This window comes from Chanodichthys erythropterus, chromosome 22 (assembly GCF_024489055.1).
Source record: "Chanodichthys erythropterus isolate Z2021 chromosome 22, ASM2448905v1, whole genome shotgun sequence".
In the NCBI taxonomy this organism is placed as follows: Eukaryota; Metazoa; Chordata; class Actinopteri; order Cypriniformes; family Xenocyprididae; genus Chanodichthys; species Chanodichthys erythropterus.
Window position 1 is genome coordinate 24,090,222 of NC_090242.1, and position 17,324 is coordinate 24,107,545.

Below are 17,324 nucleotides of genomic sequence, written 5' to 3' on the forward strand. Positions count from 1 at the left end.
TTGTGGCAATGCATTAGTCATAAAAATCATAAACTGTTGCCATAGCCACTAATTAACTTGCCCGGATGTTTTTAACATAAGCATGAATTAAATTTGCCTAACAATGCATTGCCTAGAGGTTTCTCTCCTCATTTAAATAATGAAGAACAAATACAGTTAATTTGAGTTTGTTTGTTTTACGTTTATAAAGTTGTATGATTATTCCTCCCCACACCTTATTGACAAGAAATAAAATCTATTCTTTTGTGATGGAAATGTGATGGAAACAGTTATTCTGGCAATGTTGTCTTTGGTTTGTCAATAAACCTTCATTTCTTCTGCACCTTTTGGTACCGTATCCACAAATACCTGAATAATGTGTGATTCAACAGCGCCCTCTTGTGTGTGTCCTGATGGTCCACATGAACTGTTGCTATGCTACAAAGGACAATAAAATATCAGCGATTTCAAGTTCACCATCAACTATCATGTAACACAAGCAATATGGCTTTCTTCTCCGTCAATAATTGTGTTTAATTACATGACCTCAGATTTCCATGCACAATATCACAACACCAATGAAATACTGTATACAGCTACTTTTTTCCTTTTTTTATTATTTGGAAAGAATGTGCATTTCATATCAAAAGTGAACCACATAATCTCTTATAAAACAAGATGACTAGATCATTAAAACCTTCACCTGGCCTCTGAACCTTTGATAAGTTTATGGATGAAAGGAGCTATGGAGGAACTCGGTGTCTTGTTTACTTTAACAATGACATATGTGAAGGGACAGTCCTGTCAATCTTCATACATTCTTCGAATGTTTATGACTGCAAAATTATAGACGCTTACTTAATAGAAGCCAGTTAATTTGAGTAATTTGTATTAAGTTACACAAAGGCAAGAATACAAACAGGATAGCCATAGTGAATGTTTCTGTTTGGCAAATTTTGTCCTTGTTTCCTTTTGGCAACTGTATGCAGAACTGATTATTTTAGTGCTAAGTAGAGTTTCAGAGTCTCTTATGAATAAGGAAATATATTAAGAGCAGAAATCTTACCTTGAAACCCATTGATGATGCTTTTATGTGCCTACCTACTCTTTCTTGACATGAACACCATTTTTATTATTATTATTAGTGTGGCCGTTTATGCTGTTTGAGCTCAGCTTCCCTTCTGCCATCAGTTTCTTGATTTGGTCGTGCGGCCCCTTCCCCATCAGGGCTGAAGGGTAGCGGTAGGAGCCTCCGATGCGGTCCCACAGGGTGAAGTACTGCCCGTAGTTGTAGTCAAAGAAGAGGTGGTGGTCAGTGTGGTGAGCTGAACCGTTGATGATTGGTTCCATCAGGTTTGGCACGCGGTAGTCCCCATCATGGATGGAGATGGTCCATATGTTGACGAACACATACAGGGCTAAGTACAGGACCTTGTGTAGAGGGAAGAGGAAGGGGTAGATGTGGTACGGCAGGCCCTGAAGAAATCCATCCACGGGGTGGAAAGCGTGGCTAGCGAATGGAGTGGGGATCTTCCACACGTGATGTGGTTTGTGAAAATACTGACAAAGAAAACATGATTAAGGGGAATTAATGCACCATTACACAGAGTGGTTATAAATATGGCAAAATGTGTTATATGGAGCACACTTGTATTGGCAGCAGAAAGCGCATTCAAAATCAGAAACAATATGCATTATGCATTACTTACTATGTAACAAATTATAAAAAGAGGTGCTCCAACAAAAGAGACGGTGCAACCAAACAATCAAAAATGCATGTGAATTGGTAAAATGTGCAAGACTCACTCTTAAAGAACTCACACTTTATTGATTAAAAAACATGACGTTATGGCCGTTCAAGGCTTTCATTAGACATCTGATGAAATCTGATGAAACATGTGTGATGAAGGCCGAAACATCATGTTTTTCAATCAATAAAATTGTAGTTCTTTAAAAGTGAGTGTTGCACCTTTTTTCAATTCTCAGTCTTACTATGTACCCATAATATGGATGTTAATATGGTGGATAAAATAAACAAATTCCTAATAAAATATAAATATCAGATAAAAACTAAAGGGGAAAGTTTGCAACTAACTGAAATAATTCATTTGACATTCTAAAATTTGTAAAACTACAGCTGAAATAAAAATAAATTAAAGCTATACAGAAATATATATATATATAAAAAAAAAATGACTATAGCACATAAAAATCACGAAAATGAAAACTGAAAGAATAAAAAAATAAAAGCTAATTCAAATATTAATACTATAATAATATAATACTAATGATAATACAACTAATAAAGTAATACTAAAATAACACTGTTCTAAAATTCTTTATTGTTCACATTCTCATCATTTTCAAAGCATTTTTTTCTTGGGAATATTGCCTTAATTGATTAATACATTTTTCCTATGTCCTAAATATAATCCTGTCTTTTGAAATGTTACTCTTTATTTTCATCCTTTTGTATTTTTTCCCACTGTTAATACAAATTATAATTAATAAAGTCTAATTCATAAAATAATTAATAAAGTATCTGAGCTTGACCAGGGCATATTCTTCTATACCCTTTATTAAATTACAACTCAGCATATTCATTGAATGACCCAAGCCTTGCTTTTAATTATACAGTATATGAACTGCCTTGCATTAACATACCTTATATATCAACTTGTGGTGAAGGAATCTGTGGATCCAGTAAATGCACATGTCAGTGAAAAACAGGAAAGAGACCATGCTGAAAATCAGCCCTGACCAACCTGAAAAAACAAGCATAAATTGTATGAAACAGTTTATGCAACATGATTATCTCAAGCATATCTGACAGGCTGCATCACTGGCACTTTCTAAAATTGGGGATGTCAGTTTGCTGGAACCAGATTCAGTCTTTTTTAATGTGTCTGGTCTAGTTTGTTTAAAGTTTGAAAGCCAATGGTTTCCACAAATTCCGCTCTTTATATATATCAATAACTATGACCTACTTGACAAAGTGAAGACTTTGTCTGTGTAGTATTTGCTTAGATACTTAGATTACTTTGATTGGCATTTAAACACAGCTATGTTCTCTTACCGAGGGGTGATTCATCGACACTGTCGTAAAGTTTGCTGTATCCCCTGACCTCAGCAAAAAACAGTGCTACTGTAGGTATGCTGATATAGGGCAAAGACCACAAAGCATACTTTATTTCACGTTGCACCTGGTTCTGTGGACAAAAGAATAACAAAAAACACATACATTTTTGCCTCAGATCCAAAAAAATGAGAAAATATACTGTAGGTTGCTAGATGCATAAACAAACCTCCAAAAATTGAGGGTGTTGCTTTAATTTGTGGTCAAAAACAAATAAGTAGCTCAAAGCACCCAGGCCTAGATATAAGATTGCAGCACCAAGGTTGGTGACCACCATCAAGCCGATGATCTGTCGAAGAGGCTCGTCTTCAGGCCATGAGGAGGGATACACAGATGGAGTAAAGAAGTAATAATCTGCAACGTTCAGCACAAGGTCCATTTTTGACCTTAAAAGGTGGACAGAAGTGTGATTAATGTCTACAATGGGAATAAAGAAGGTGGCTTCAAATTAAATGATTTGAGCATCATTGCTATATTGTAAAAAAGAAAGAAGAATGGTTAAAAGAAAAATACTGAAAACAAAAACAAGAAACACACAAGTGCACTTTCCCCAATATTTAAAACAATAACTTGTACTTTCCCAAGACAAATGATTTAGGAAAAAAAGATTTAATGAATGCAAAGTCTGTGTTGTTGCTGTTAGTAATAGATGTTCGTATCTGAAAGTAAATGCTGTAATAATTGTAGTAAACAGTCAGCTCACCTGTAAAGGTGCTTTTGAAGACAAGCCAGCGAAGAAAATAACTAAGCCCTCACAGAGGCCGTCCTTCTGCTCTCACTGTAGAAACACAAACGGACGCAGCCAATAGCGGCTCATTTCCTCAGAGCGCGAGCTCGTTTCTTGACATCTCATTGGACAGATGTGAGATCTGGTCATGGCGTTAGTGATAGGAAGTCCACGAATCGGTTCTTTTGAACAGTTCGTCTCAAAGAACCGTTTGAAAACAGATTCAATGATTCTTTGACCCATGACCGTCCAAATGTTTCATTAAAACTGTACGAGGCACAGTTTGTTCTCGATTAAGTTTTATTTTTAAGATATTTCTTGTAATTTTATCTGCCCCAGTTAATTTTGTTGTAGCACTAGTCAGCTCATAAAATACATAAAAGCTATTTTTAATTTAATAATTTGTAATTGTAATTAATAATTTGTATTTACAATTAACAGTACTAAAATTAATTTACACATATTGGCTGAAAAGATGTGCATTTTAGTAAAACCGACTCTGTATAGAACTGGCATGCAATCGTAAAAATATTTCCAGTGCGACATGTTCGTTACAATTCGTCGATTCGAACAGACGGGGTTTATGAACCGGTTCAAAAGATTCATTGAAAAGATCCGTTCGTGCATCGCTAAATGGCGTTACAGATGAATCGGAGTAAATTAAAGAAACACCGTGATTACTCGGTTTTATTAATCCAGGTGCATCGTTGACTAGATATTGTATGCGCAGATACATGTAGTAGTTTTATTGCAGGAAATGTCAAATGAATAGGATATGTCGTCATCAGAGAGCGACATAATAACAAACGGCTGCGCTGAGCGGTGGGCACAAGACTGAACGGGTTTGTTATTACTGTCTGTATTCACTACAAGTACTGCACTTCACTCCATACACAATATAACAGTGTTTCAACGTAGTTTGATCTTCTGATTGTGTTTCAAAGTCTGATCATGGACAGTGAAGTACAGAGAGATGGAAGAGTTCTTGATCTCACAGACGATGCTTGGAGAGAAGACAGACTGCCATATGAGGATGTAACAATCCCACTGGTGAGACTGGATATTTACAGTTTTTATACTTGTATTTAGAATTACGTACATCAAAATTTACGTACGTTATCTCAAGTAACACTCGCAACGATTTACGAGTGCTGTAAATACAGCAGTCAGCAGTGCAATGTGCATATCAAATTATATTTTTACCAACATTTTTTCCCCTCCATTTTCATAAGGTAGTCAGATCAGCCACATATTTCAAACGTGAACATATTTTAATTAATATGATTTTAGCACTATTATACAGGTGCTGGTCATATAATTAGAATATCGTGAAAAAGTTAATTTTTTTATTGTAAATTATTTTTAAAAATGAAACTTTCTTATATTCTAGATTCCATACATGTAAAGTAAAACATTTAAAAAGCTTTTTTTTATTATTATTACTTTTTTTTTTAATTTTGATGATTAGAGCGTACAGCTCATGAAAGTCCAAAATCCAGTATCTCAAAATATTCAAATATTTCCTAAGATCAATCAAAAAATGGATTTTAAAAACAGAAAAGTTAAAGTTCTTTAAAGTATGTTTATTTCTACACTCAATACTTGGTCGGCAGCACATATTACAGCAAATGACTTGCTCCTAGCACAAATTACAGCATCAGTGAAGTGTGGCATGGAAGTGATCAGCCTGTGGCACTGCTGAGGCACTATTGAGCCTTCAGATCATCTGTATATTGTTGGATCGACTGTTTCTCATCTTTCTCTTGAAAATACCCCATAGATTCAGTGGTCAGGCATGTTAGCTGGCCAATAAAGCACAGTAATATCATGGTCAACAAACCACTTGGAAGTGTTTTTTGCACTGTGGGCAGGTGCTAAAGTCCTGCTGGAAAAGGAAATCAGCATCTCCATAAAGCTTGTCAGCAGATGGAAGCATAAAGTGCTCCAAGAGGGCTGGTTCGATTATTGGTCTTACTCCAGACTTATTAGAGGTTATTGTAGAGAAGAGGACAAGGTCAAAATTAAAAATTGTTCTGCTTTTTGAAGGCCATCCACTACACAATATTTTTAAAGGACTAAGAAGCTCTTTTAGTGAGCGATTAATAATGCCTCGGTGCTCTAGTGAACGAATGAGACGGTCTTTTGTCCCTACAGCGGTCAGATATTTTAATGAACATTGTTAATTTTTTCTTAATTGTGGAACTGTATCATGTCTCACTGGTTTTTAATCATGTATTTGTTTCTTAATTTATCTGTGTGTTAATTGTGTGCTGAGTTTGTTGGTTGTATTGTGGCAAATCAGTTTCCCTACTGGGATTAATAAAGTTTTTCAATTCAATTCAAAATCTCCTGGAAGATGGCTGCATTGGCTTTGCACTTGATAAAACACAATGGACCAACACCAGCAGATGTCACGCCCCCCCCCCCCCCCCCAAATCATTACTAACTTCAAAAACTTCCCACTAGACTTAAAGCAGCTTGGATTCTGTGCCTCTCGTCTTCCTTCAGACTCTGGGACCATGATTTCAAAATGAAATGTAAAATTTACTTTTATCTGAAAAGAGGACTTTCGTCTACTGTTCACTGTCCAGTTCTTTTTCTCCTTAGCCCAGGTAAGGTGCTTCTGATGTTGTTTGTTTCAGAAGTGGCTTGGTAGTCCTGATGTCTAAGTGTGGTGACTCTTGATGCGCTGACTCCGGCTTCATTTGACTCATTGTGAAGCTCTCCCAAGTGTCTGAATTGGCTTTACTTGACAGTATTCTCAAGCTTGTGGTCATCCCTGTTGCTTGTGCACCTTTGCCTACCCAATTTCTTCCTTCCAGTCAACTTTGCATTTAATATGCTTTGATACATCACTCTGTAAACAGCCACCCCATTCAATAATGACCATCTGTCACTTACTCTCTTTGTGGAGGGTGTCAATGATTGTCTCCTGGACCATTGCCAAGTCAGCAGTCTTCCCCATTAGTGTGGTTTCAAAGAACAAGAGATACCCGGAATTTATACTGTAGGGATGGTCATTTAATGAAACTCAAATGTAAATATTCTAATACTTTGAGATACTGGATTTTGGACTTTCATTAGCTGTATGCTCTAATCAACAAATAAAAAAAAAAAAAAAAACTTTTGAAATGTTTTACTTTACATGTAGGGAATCTAGTATAAATGAAAGTTTCATTATTTAAAATAATTTACAATAAAAAAAAAGTTCCACGATATTCTAATTATATGACCAGCACCTGTATATCATGTTTGCCATAAATTGCCTCTAAGCCTGTATGATGATTTAACTTTCTCTTTTTCTGAAAGAGTGAACTTCCAGAAGCAGAACAAGACAACGGCGGATCAACAGAGTCGGTCAAAGAGCAAGAGATGAAGTGGTCAGATCTCGCCCTGCAAAGTTTGCATGAAAACACCCCAAACATCGGCACTTAGATGAGGAGCAGCTCTGTCCTCTCCAGCTGACCCCCAGCCATTTATCTGCTCGTGTGGGTGACTGATCCAAGATTTATAATAGAAAGAACACAGACTAATTTCTGAAAATGACATTAAAAAATTGTGTGATTTTAATTGTTTCATTGTTTTGATATCAAAAGAACTAAATAAAATGTTTAAAATTGAAGCAGAGTATCAATCAATTTGAGTTGAGTGCTAATTGTTTAAACAATTGGCACTCTTACAATTCACAAAATATTCAAGGTTTCAGATTAGTTATCTAAAATGCGCAATACTTCTTTCATAGATTTGTTAGTTGCCACCTACAATTGATCAAAAGTGACAGTAAAAACATTTGTTAGAACATTTTCAAATAAATGTTTTCTTTGAACTTTATATTCATCAAAAAATCCTGATTTTTTTTTTATCAAACATATCAATTTTATTAGCTGCAACAATAAATGCTTTTTAAAGCACCAAATTAGTATATTACAATGATTTCCCAGGTGAAAAAAAGTACATTTCTATAATATACTTAAAGTGCTCTATTTTCTTGCACTAATTTTGTACTAAATGTACAAAGAATTTTTAGATGTTTTTAATATACTAAGTCTCTGTATTTAAAAATATATATTTAGCTACCACTTGTACACTATGGGTTCAAATGTACTATAAGTGGTATCTAAATACATTTTTAAATACAGAGATGGTATATTAAAAGCCTTTTTCATGGTGTCTCAAAATAGCATAGTTGAGTACACTTAGATGTTAAGAAGTACTAAAGAAGAATTTTTAGTACATTAAGTACAAAATTAGTGCAAGAAAATAGAGCACTTTAAGTATATTATAGAAATGTACTTTTTTTCACCTGGGTTCTGAAGGATCAAGTGACAGTAATGGCTGCTGAAAATTAAGCTTTGCCATCACAGGAATAAATTACTTTTTAAAATATATTAAAATATAAAAAAAAAGTTATTTTAAGTTGTAATATTTCACAATATTACTGTTTTTAAAATAAACAGCCCTGGTTAGCATAAGGAACTTTTCCAAAAAAAAAAAAAAAAAAAAAATCTTACCAACCCCAGATTTTTGAAAAGTAGTGTATACATGAGTAATTGCAGAGACAGCAATCCTTCTACTGCAGTTGTATTAGGAAAAAAAAAAAAAAAAGAAAACAAAATTGTGATATTTAACTAAAATGACACATGCAGTTAGTTTACTAGAAATAATGCAAGCAAGCATGATAGTTAATAATTGAATTAAATGTATAAGCAATAAAGAATGGAATCAATAAATCATTCCTGCTCTCAGGCTAAGCTTAATTTTATTTGGGTTCAAAGGTGACACTGAAATTCTCCAAGTGTTATCACAAATATATTTGAACCATGAACCATTATGTTTCAGTCATAGCCAACATGTATAATACTTGGTATTACGGAAATATGTGTTCAGCTTGGTGGGTCCTTAGGCAGATATGTAGAGGTTTGGGGGAATATGACCGAATAGCTATAGATTTACAGTACAATGGCTTGAGTGTAACATGTCAAATGCTGTCTTCATGGAGGTCTTTTTTATATACAACAATCCATTTTGCAGCCAAATGAAATCAAGACTATAGCTGTGCTCCATTTGAAAATATTCTTCCCCAAAAAAAAAAAAATGCATTCAAAGACAATGTCATTGAAGCCAAAAGAAATCAGAATGCAGGACGATACAAGCTTGATTAAATTAGGCCACGAGGCTTTAATGCTAATGTTTTGGGTCAAGTCCTCACGAGGAGGATGCAAGCATGGAGATGCTGCATTAAAACTTCAGTTTGGTCCCATAAAATAGAGGTTACATATGAATGCCTTTATTTTTTGCACACTAGCCACCCAACCATTTTTTCACAGTCTAAAACAAAAACAAAAAAATGAGAAAACACAGCATATTAAATGTCAATCAAAAAAATGCTGGCAAAATGAAAAGGAACTTCATAAGACTTGGCAAAACACAAAAACAAATGTTATCAGGGAATCAACCACAAACATACAAATTATGCCATTGTGAGCTTGGGCTCATTTGAATACTCAAACATGAATTTCAAAATTATCGCTACGCAATAATTACTGTGACAGAACGGAAACATGCAATGACTTGGCAAAAGAACAAAACTGGGTCCACTGATCATTAACTGTCCTTTTAAATTACTAAAATATAGGTTTATTTCCATCTGACAGAATAACTCTAAGAGCAATGTACATTGTCCTCATTGTAAAAGCACAAACTGTTAAGCAGAATGAAATGGACCTTACAGTTTATGGATCTATGTGAAATTTAGTAATATAGTTTGTTACAAAAATGTAAGTATGCTTATGGTCTAAAATCAGTCAGATACATATTATAAATCACTAAATGTATCAAAAGCTCCCTATCAATAACAGATTTCTCTGAAAGAGGGGAGAGAAATGTCACTTCACACTGGCACTCTCACTTTCAGTCATTCTCCAACTCCTTAACGAATACTTCTGCAATCAAATCCGCATTCATTGTTTGGTCCCTCCAACAACAACGAGCAACCTATCCAAGATTAGTTCAGTCAAATCTTGTCAAGTTTTCAAATGAAGAAAGAAATCCAGTTGCTTGTGAATAACCCTATCATATGTAATAGTAATGGCACAGTTTGGACAAAATGAAAAATGCACATTTTGGGCTCCCAACCTGAAGGCAGAAAATTAAGAATTTCATGTACCACCTAGTTGTGTACACGTAAAATTAAGCAGGGTGACTTAAACGGGTTCCTTTCCACTGTTACTGTAACATCCAGAAAGTACACAATAAGGTACACAGAACTGTTCTGTAAAAGATAGATTACATGCATTTCTAAAATGCAAACCTTTACACTTCATTTATACCCCATCCCAGACCTTTTCAAAGTAATAAAACAGAACTAAAGAATCCCTTATATCCAGTAGTACTTATCAGATATACATCATTTCAGATATACATCTGTTTATGGTTCATGTACCATTTGTCAATATCACAGAGTATCTACAGTATATAACAAGTTATATCTCCATGTTTAAACAACCGAAATTATGGTACATTCAGTTCAGTAAAAAGTCTAACATTTCTTTGTACATTTAAAAAAATGAAACGATGTAAACAGTCAGGCGGCAGTCCACTGTCCCGCAGAGGCTGCTGAATTATTATAATTATTATTGACACTTACAATAATGTTCAAAATCTATCCCATTTGTTTTTAAATGCCTGTTCACTCAGCATTGATCTCAGTCTCTGGCCTCTGCACTGAAAGCTCAGCTTGTATGAAGGCGCCCTGTCCCAAGGCTGTGGAGTATGCACGATTACTGTGTGGAGTTGAGAAACCAGGGCTATGATAGGAGCTGGAACCACCCCGATTAGCTAGTGAGGTTTGGGGCTGAGGTACCGGATGGTAGTCATCCAGGTTGTCATAGTGTGACTGTAAAGTAATGTTGCTTTGTCTTTGCCCCTGTGACTGATGGGAGTAGGATCCACTATCTGAATTGTCCGGTAAATGTGCGGGAAGACTGGTCTGGTTGTAATGCTGCCGCTCTCTAATGCTATGGGATCTCTCAGGCTTGGGTGGAGGAGCTGGCTTCACAGGAGCTGCTTGTTCATCTTCACTGGCGCTGCTTGAGGCTTTAACCCTGCATATGTGGTGATCCAAATCTGACCTTTCGTAACGAGGTTGGGCGCTCCTGCTCTCCGAGTGTTCTTGCCAATGTTTACTGCTCAGTTGCTTTTCCCCTTGCTCAAACTTCGGGTCAAGATGGCTACCCTCTGGTAAGTGCTGCAGACTTCGTGGTTGAAGTTGTGATTGATGTGAATGGATGGATGAGTAGGTCCTGGAGCTGCCTTGTTTTGTGGTTTTGTCCCCCATTCCATTTCCTTGGCAGTGCTTCTCCGTTTCCATATACAACAGGACATCTGGATCGGAGATCAAGTGCCTGGGAGCATGCTGAGATCCAGGAACGATATTGTATCTGGCCTCTTTGCTTTCTGCGGCAATCAATACGGTTTTGCCGGGATCTGATTTGCTGCGCAAGTGTAACATGTCTATATCCACAGGCATGTAGGGTCCCACATTGTCATACTGAGACATAACAGAACCCTTCACCTTTTGCCTTGCTCTGCTTTCCCTGCGGATGGAGTGTATGCGAAGCCTCTCTGCTTCCTCTGGGTCCCACGCAAAGTAAATACTCCCCTTTGAACCACCGTAAGGTGGCATGTCCCTGCTTACGAAGCTATGCTCCTTTAAAGGAATGAGATGCCGTGAAAGGTAGTGGTAGCCTCCGGATTTGGCTCCAGATCGAAGGAGAGGGGCACTGTCCCGACCGCTGAAGGAATGGACATGCCGTAAACGGATTGTACCGTAATGGTCCACATCGTAGAAAGGGGCATCCAGAACATGAGAACCAGAGTAGGGGCTGTACCGGTACTGAACTCTTCCATTCTCAAAGTAAGGCTGCAGTTGTGTGACATGATAGTCAGCTTGAGAGGGTGGTTGGTGAGACTTGCAATGGTAGACTGGGCGTTGGTAGTAAAATAACTCATCATCTGGTGGAACCTCGGTTCTGGTGACTGGCATTGAGCGGATAGCTGTGGGGGGCACATGTAGGGAGTGGACCCTGCGGATTGTTGGGTACACGGTAGGTCCATCTACCTGGCTGTAGCCATGGGAGTGGTGCACTGAGCTTGGAGAAATGTACTCACCTCTTGGCAGGCCACGAGATTTGATGGACTGGTGGTAGGACCTGGGTCCAATTGTATTGTACCGGCCATCACCGTGGCCTCTATAAGAAATCTGTGGCTCTGATTTTGACACGTAAGAAACGTGAGGTGGAACACTCTCTGGCCGGTAATGGTAGCCCATTGTAGCCTGACCAGAAGGGGTTACCCGCTGATGGTAATATGCCTCTGCGCTGGACTCCAATAGGGCTGGCTCTCCTTTTGAGTGGTAAATATATCCTGATTGATGAGTGGAAGACCTGCGGTGAGGTGGATGGGACTGTGAGGGAGTCTCCTCCAATGAGCCCCTCATGGATGTCTCTAAAACAGCATGAAAGTTGGCAGGGTTTGCAGCCTCAGTGTTGCAGAGAGCAGCCATTGCTAGTTTACTTTCAAGCGAGCGAACAGGGGGTGTTGGCGGCGTCACTCCCTGAGTATGGTGTTGAGTAGCGCCATCTCCCTTTGGATGGACAGGCTTTATGGATTCCCATGGTTTTTCCGCAGGATCAAGAGGCGCTGCCGGGGTTGGCGCAACTCTAGCATTGGGCTGCAATTTGGGCTGAAACTGAGGCTGTGCTTGTGACTGAGAATGAGGCTGAACTTGAGGCCGAAACGAGGCATTATGTTGAATCTGTATTTGTGGCTGAGGCTGAAGAATTGCAACTGGTTGATCTGCCGCCTTTGTGGATTTTGGTGGCAGGACCGTTTCAGTCATACGGATCTAAGGATTAAACCCAAACAAACACTGTTAGGTGTCTATATTACATATTTACATTTGATATTTACATGTGCTGTAAATTTAGTTACTGATAGTGATACCAATACCAGATTAATGATCAAATTATTCTCGATGCCAATTTTGATACAATATGATAAAACTACGTACCAAACAAACAAACAAAAACATATGTAGTCTACAAAGTTCACATAAATACTAAAACTAATTTAAAGCAACATCTTTTGATTCACCATACTTCCACATAAGGTTCTTGATGTTTTTCTTTTCCTTAGAGTTACTAGCAGGCAAACAGCAATAATGCTTAATAACATGCTCTTTAAATTTTGAATTTACAATGGTGAAGGCCTGGATCATGAATATAAGGGCTGCACGATATATCGAATTTATCGAAATATCACAAGTGTACATATCGCGGCATGCATATCGCAATGGCTTATGCTAACTGAATGATTTTTATACTTATTATGAAAAGTCTAAGTTTAAGGTCGACGCAGACAGGAGAGAGTAGACTGGACACATGACTTACATACGTGTAGCGTGACATGCTTAATGTTATTAGGCGCAATAAGCGAAGTAGGGCCTACTCACGCGCACAGGAAGCCACCTCACAGACAGCGAGTAATCTTGATTTCAGTTCTCTTCTGCAGCTTATATGGCCAAATACACAAAGTTGTCAAAATGCCCATCTTGGTGAGTATTCATGCAAACACAGTCAGTTATGTCTTAAGTGGAGTAAACAGTTGAGAAAGAAAGCGCGCACGTAACAATATATTGGATCCGTGCAGCTCTTAAAGTAACAGCTGCTTAATGTTAATCAAACAAAAGACAGAAAGAAAATCACTTACTGCTCTTGATGGAACAACTTTTGTAGCTTTAATAAGAATCAGTATATATTTAATTCATACAGTGAAGACCAAGCAGTGTTTTATTTGTACATTTGATAATTCAATTTCTGTTAAACTTAATGTAGGCTTACCTGAAACCCTAAAGACCCCTGGTTTACACTGACATTTTTTACGTAGCTAATGCTACAGTAAAAAAACTGCAGTTCAATTTCACAAGTTGTAGGGATGTTGCATGTTTCGCATGCAGAAACATGTATGTTCGTTACATCAATTTCAGTTTTTAAATATATTTAATTATATTATATTTATTTTACACACTTAAAGGCATTATAGAATCGCATATCGCATTATTTAATGAGTTATCGCATATCATATTTTTCTTCAATATCGTGCAGCCCTAATGAATAATTATAACAATGTAACGTTTAGCCTTGGTACTGAATTAATAATGCAACTGACATCCCTGAATGTGCTACTACTTACCTCAGAGCTGGGTTGCTGAATGACCGCATCCTTGCTGCTGATAGTTGGTGTGGTGGTTGTGGTGGTGGTTTTGGCTGTGCTCACAGGTGTCTGGCCCACAGCAGGCTGCTGCCTCTCTGGGCTTTTTTGTGTCTGGGAAGCTTGAGAAGGTTGACTAGAAGGCATACCATTCTGGCTTGCGGTCTCTGGTGAGACAACATCCTGGCTGTTGCAGGAAATGCTGGATTGCTTCCCACTATCAGATGTGTTAAGGTGCAGACTGACTGAGCGAGTTAGTTTTTCAGGTGGGGTGGATGGTGGTGAAGACGTAGGAGCGGCTATCTTTGACATTTCTACTGCAGCTTCCTCCAGGTATGGCTGTGATGGCAAGAAAGGAGGATGAGGCCAGTCCAGGGTTTCCAGTAACTCTTGTGGCTTAAGAGGGGACACTGGTGTAGGGGGTCCAGAGGATTGCCTCTGAGAGAGAATGGAGGCCTGCTGGGCAGATTCAGCTAGAGCTAGTGCAAGCATGCGGGCAGCGTTCTTTGGTGGGGGAGGGGGAGGGATGAGGGACACAGAGCTGACAGGGACATTGCCCTTTGGTGAGTCCAGAGCTACGGCTCCTACGGATGGACAAAACAGAGGGAACTCAAACAAGAAGGCAGGCTAATATTCACAAGAAAGGTAAGAGAGGGAAATGTTAAATTTCTACAGATTGTGGACAGATTTCTCTACACTGAGGGCACTCATGCAAAGCGTTACTGGTAAAAGCCTGGTGAACTAAACCTGAAAAATCAAATAATTCTCTTATGAAATTGAAACCCAGTGTACCTGATCATTTCACAGTAGCATCAGGGTCAATGACATGTTAGTAAGCATATCACTGTTTTATCACACTGACATTTTAAAAACATGCTCATCACAGATGTCAAAAAATGTCAATGACTTAAACATTATGAATTTAAGTTATCATATCCCTGTGTTTCATTTTAGCTTACCTGGCTGCTCTTGAGAGCAGGTGACCTGTAGTGTTTGTGAACATTCAATGCTTGATATGTCTTTACTCTCAAAGGCAGCAGCTTTAGAAAGAAGCTCTTGTTGAATGGCTTCACTCAGGGGCAGATCAGTGGTTCTTGACAGAGAGCTCAATTTTGTAGGAGAGTCGAGAGGAGATGGAGGAGAAGAGGGCTGAAGCACAGTTCTCTCTGGACCTTTTCTTAACATAGAGGCAGCTGATTCAGAGATACTTTGAGGAGTCACAACAGCTGACTTCTCACTGCTCTCAATGGACTGAACTGGAGTTTTCTCTGAGACAGATGCAGGGGGCAGTTTATTTCTATCCTTTAAGGCTGGACTGTGGTCTGGAGACAAAGAACAGCTTGTAACTTTAGCTCTTACTGGCGAGATTGGCTCTGAGCCACTGCCCGGACTCCTCTTTAGACTGCTTGAATCTGCGTCAAGTGACAAAATTGAAGTCTCTGCCAGAGGAAGGCTACACTGAAAGGACATGGGGTCAAAGTCTAAAGAGGCCATGCCAATGTCAGGGGGGCTCAGGTCCACATCATCAGCGGAACGGGGCGGGGAGATGAGAGCAGGCACACAAATTGGACCATCATCCCCATCACTGTCCCCTTGGTCCAGGTTGTCATATGAGTTACAGTGTTGTCTGCTATCCAGCAGGTCACCGTTGAAAGAAGCAGAGAGAGCATCACTGCTGGAGCGAGGTCTGCGTGGCCTGTAAACCTTAGACTCTCCTGTGTTAAAGGAAAAGAAGAAACTTCATTTCACAGTGGTTGATTTATAATTTTATTGTGAGATTTTTTGAGCTTTAGTAATCTGTTACCTTCAACGTTATGTAGAGAGGTGAGAGATTCCTCACTTTTGGCAGACCGAAGAGTACCAGTGTCTCCTCTTCCTCCTGAGCAAGGGAAAATAAAGTGGGAACAGAGAAATTGCATATACATGACCAAACAGATACATGGTCTCAGGAATACTTGATTCTGATTATGCTCAAATATTATTGCTGTATATTGACGCTGTATATTCACACCGCACAGACAGACACCAACAAACAAGTTTGTTGGGTTTTGTCAGATCAGTGTGTTACCCCTGTGGGCGTCTGTTGGCGGTGGTCGGGGTTTGTTTTCAACTGACTGAACAAGTTCAATCAGCGTTTATCGTTGTCTGCTGGGGCAGTGTGATATTTTTCATAAAATTCTAAAACCAACGGCCAAATTGTTTGTTGATAATTGTTGGAGTTTGTGTGGTGTGAATTGGCCTTATGACAACCAATTCCTTGACTCTCTTAACTGCATTTTCTCGCTTCTCAAATAATTAAATAACTTAAATAAATAAACATGAAATATTCATTTGAGTTTATTTAATCAATCATTCAGTAAATATCTCTGTGTAATAAGCAGGATAAAATACATGCAGCTGGTCATTATCACAAAATGTACCCCTTTGGCATGATGTAAGGCCTGATTAACCACTGGGTTTACTGTGTGATAGTAACCATCTGACATTTTGAGATGACAAAATGGCACAACACTAACCAGCCAAAGCCATGGCCTTGAGTTCATTTGGTTCACTGGGATTGCGGTGTAGTTTGCGTTTAGACATCGAGGAAGACTTGCCCAAGTTGAAAAAAGACCGCCAACTGCCAACTGGAGACTTTTTAGACTTTATGGGCTGCCTTTTCCTAGGAAATCAATGAAAAAAGGCAAAAAATGTATCTCTATGAGAATAACAGGAACTCTTCATGAAAACAGAAACACTTACATCATTATAGATTTTAAATCTTGCATTATACCTCTCAGTGGGGAATTCAATGACTGTGTGGAATTTTCCCTGTAAGGCTGCAGGACCCTCTCCCACTTCTATGTACTTGCTGTCTGCAGTGATGGGCGAGTTGATCTGGGCCTGGGTACGTGCCTGTGCCTCTTCTAGTGTTAGCAGCTTTGTGGATGGAGAGGGTACCAGCAAAGATTTAGGCCGAGACAAAGAATTGTGTCCTAAGACGACAAAGAAGTTTGTGATGAATATATAGCAATAAAAAAAAGGAAAAAAAGTTTAAACATACAATGAAATCTGTTTGTGTCCATACCCGTTCCTTCTCGTATGAGTGAGCTCAGTTTGGGGCTGAAGAGAACATCCACATGGTTGAGGATGAACTCCACCACAACCGACTGAATTCGGACCTCCATGAAGGCTGCTGTTCCGCTGAAGCAAGCTGATTCTATTTGCTTTGAC

At 38.5% G+C, this 17,324-nt stretch overlaps 3 protein-coding genes across 11 annotated transcripts in view; 1 reads left to right on the forward strand and 2 right to left on the reverse strand.

The window, feature by feature from the left end:
* Window positions 1–500: 500 nt before the first annotated feature.
* Window positions 501–3,896, reverse strand: sc5d (sterol-C5-desaturase). Its single transcript, XM_067376420.1, has 5 exons — window positions 3,819–3,896; window positions 3,285–3,501; window positions 3,056–3,188; window positions 2,644–2,744; window positions 501–1,539 (listed from the first exon to the last, which is right to left on the reverse strand). The coding sequence occupies exons 2-5, from the start codon at window positions 3,492–3,494 to the stop codon at window positions 1,081–1,083; spliced, it is 903 nt and encodes a 300-aa protein (XP_067232521.1). The 5' UTR covers window positions 3,495–3,501; window positions 3,819–3,896; the 3' UTR covers window positions 501–1,080.
* A 565-nt stretch (window positions 3,897–4,461) lies between these two features.
* anapc13 (anaphase promoting complex subunit 13) lies at window positions 4,462–7,493 on the forward strand. 2 transcript variants are annotated; one of them, XM_067376685.1, is made up of 3 exons: window positions 4,462–4,684; window positions 4,787–4,892; window positions 7,152–7,489. In XM_067376685.1, exons 2-3 carry the CDS (start codon window positions 4,794–4,796, stop codon window positions 7,275–7,277), a joined length of 225 nt encoding a protein of 74 aa, XP_067232786.1. In that variant the 5' UTR covers window positions 4,462–4,684; window positions 4,787–4,793; the 3' UTR covers window positions 7,278–7,489. The 2 variants fall into 2 exon arrangements, with proteins under 2 accessions (XP_067232786.1, XP_067232787.1); XM_067376686.1 differs by lacking the exon at window positions 4,462–4,684 and having other exon boundaries at window positions 4,691–4,892; window positions 7,152–7,493.
* Window positions 7,494–8,582: 1,089 nt separating this feature from the next.
* Window positions 8,583–17,324, reverse strand: part of arhgap32b (Rho GTPase activating protein 32b) — a 115,117-nt gene continuing 106,375 nt past the window's right edge. For all 8 annotated transcript variants that reach the window (XM_067375321.1, XM_067375320.1, XM_067375319.1 and 5 more), the window contains 7 exons: window positions 17,179–17,324; window positions 16,885–17,086; window positions 16,628–16,773; window positions 15,916–15,990; window positions 15,071–15,826; window positions 14,094–14,695; window positions 8,583–12,747 (listed from right to left, as the gene is read on the reverse strand). In XM_067375321.1, the coding sequence (XP_067231422.1) occupies window positions 10,531–12,747; window positions 14,094–14,695; window positions 15,071–15,826; window positions 15,916–15,990; window positions 16,628–16,773; window positions 16,885–17,086; window positions 17,179–17,324 (4,144 nt within the window). In that variant the 3' untranslated portion in view covers window positions 8,583–10,530. The remainder of the gene's footprint in view (window positions 12,748–14,093; window positions 14,696–15,070; window positions 15,827–15,915; window positions 15,991–16,627; window positions 16,774–16,884; window positions 17,087–17,178) is intronic.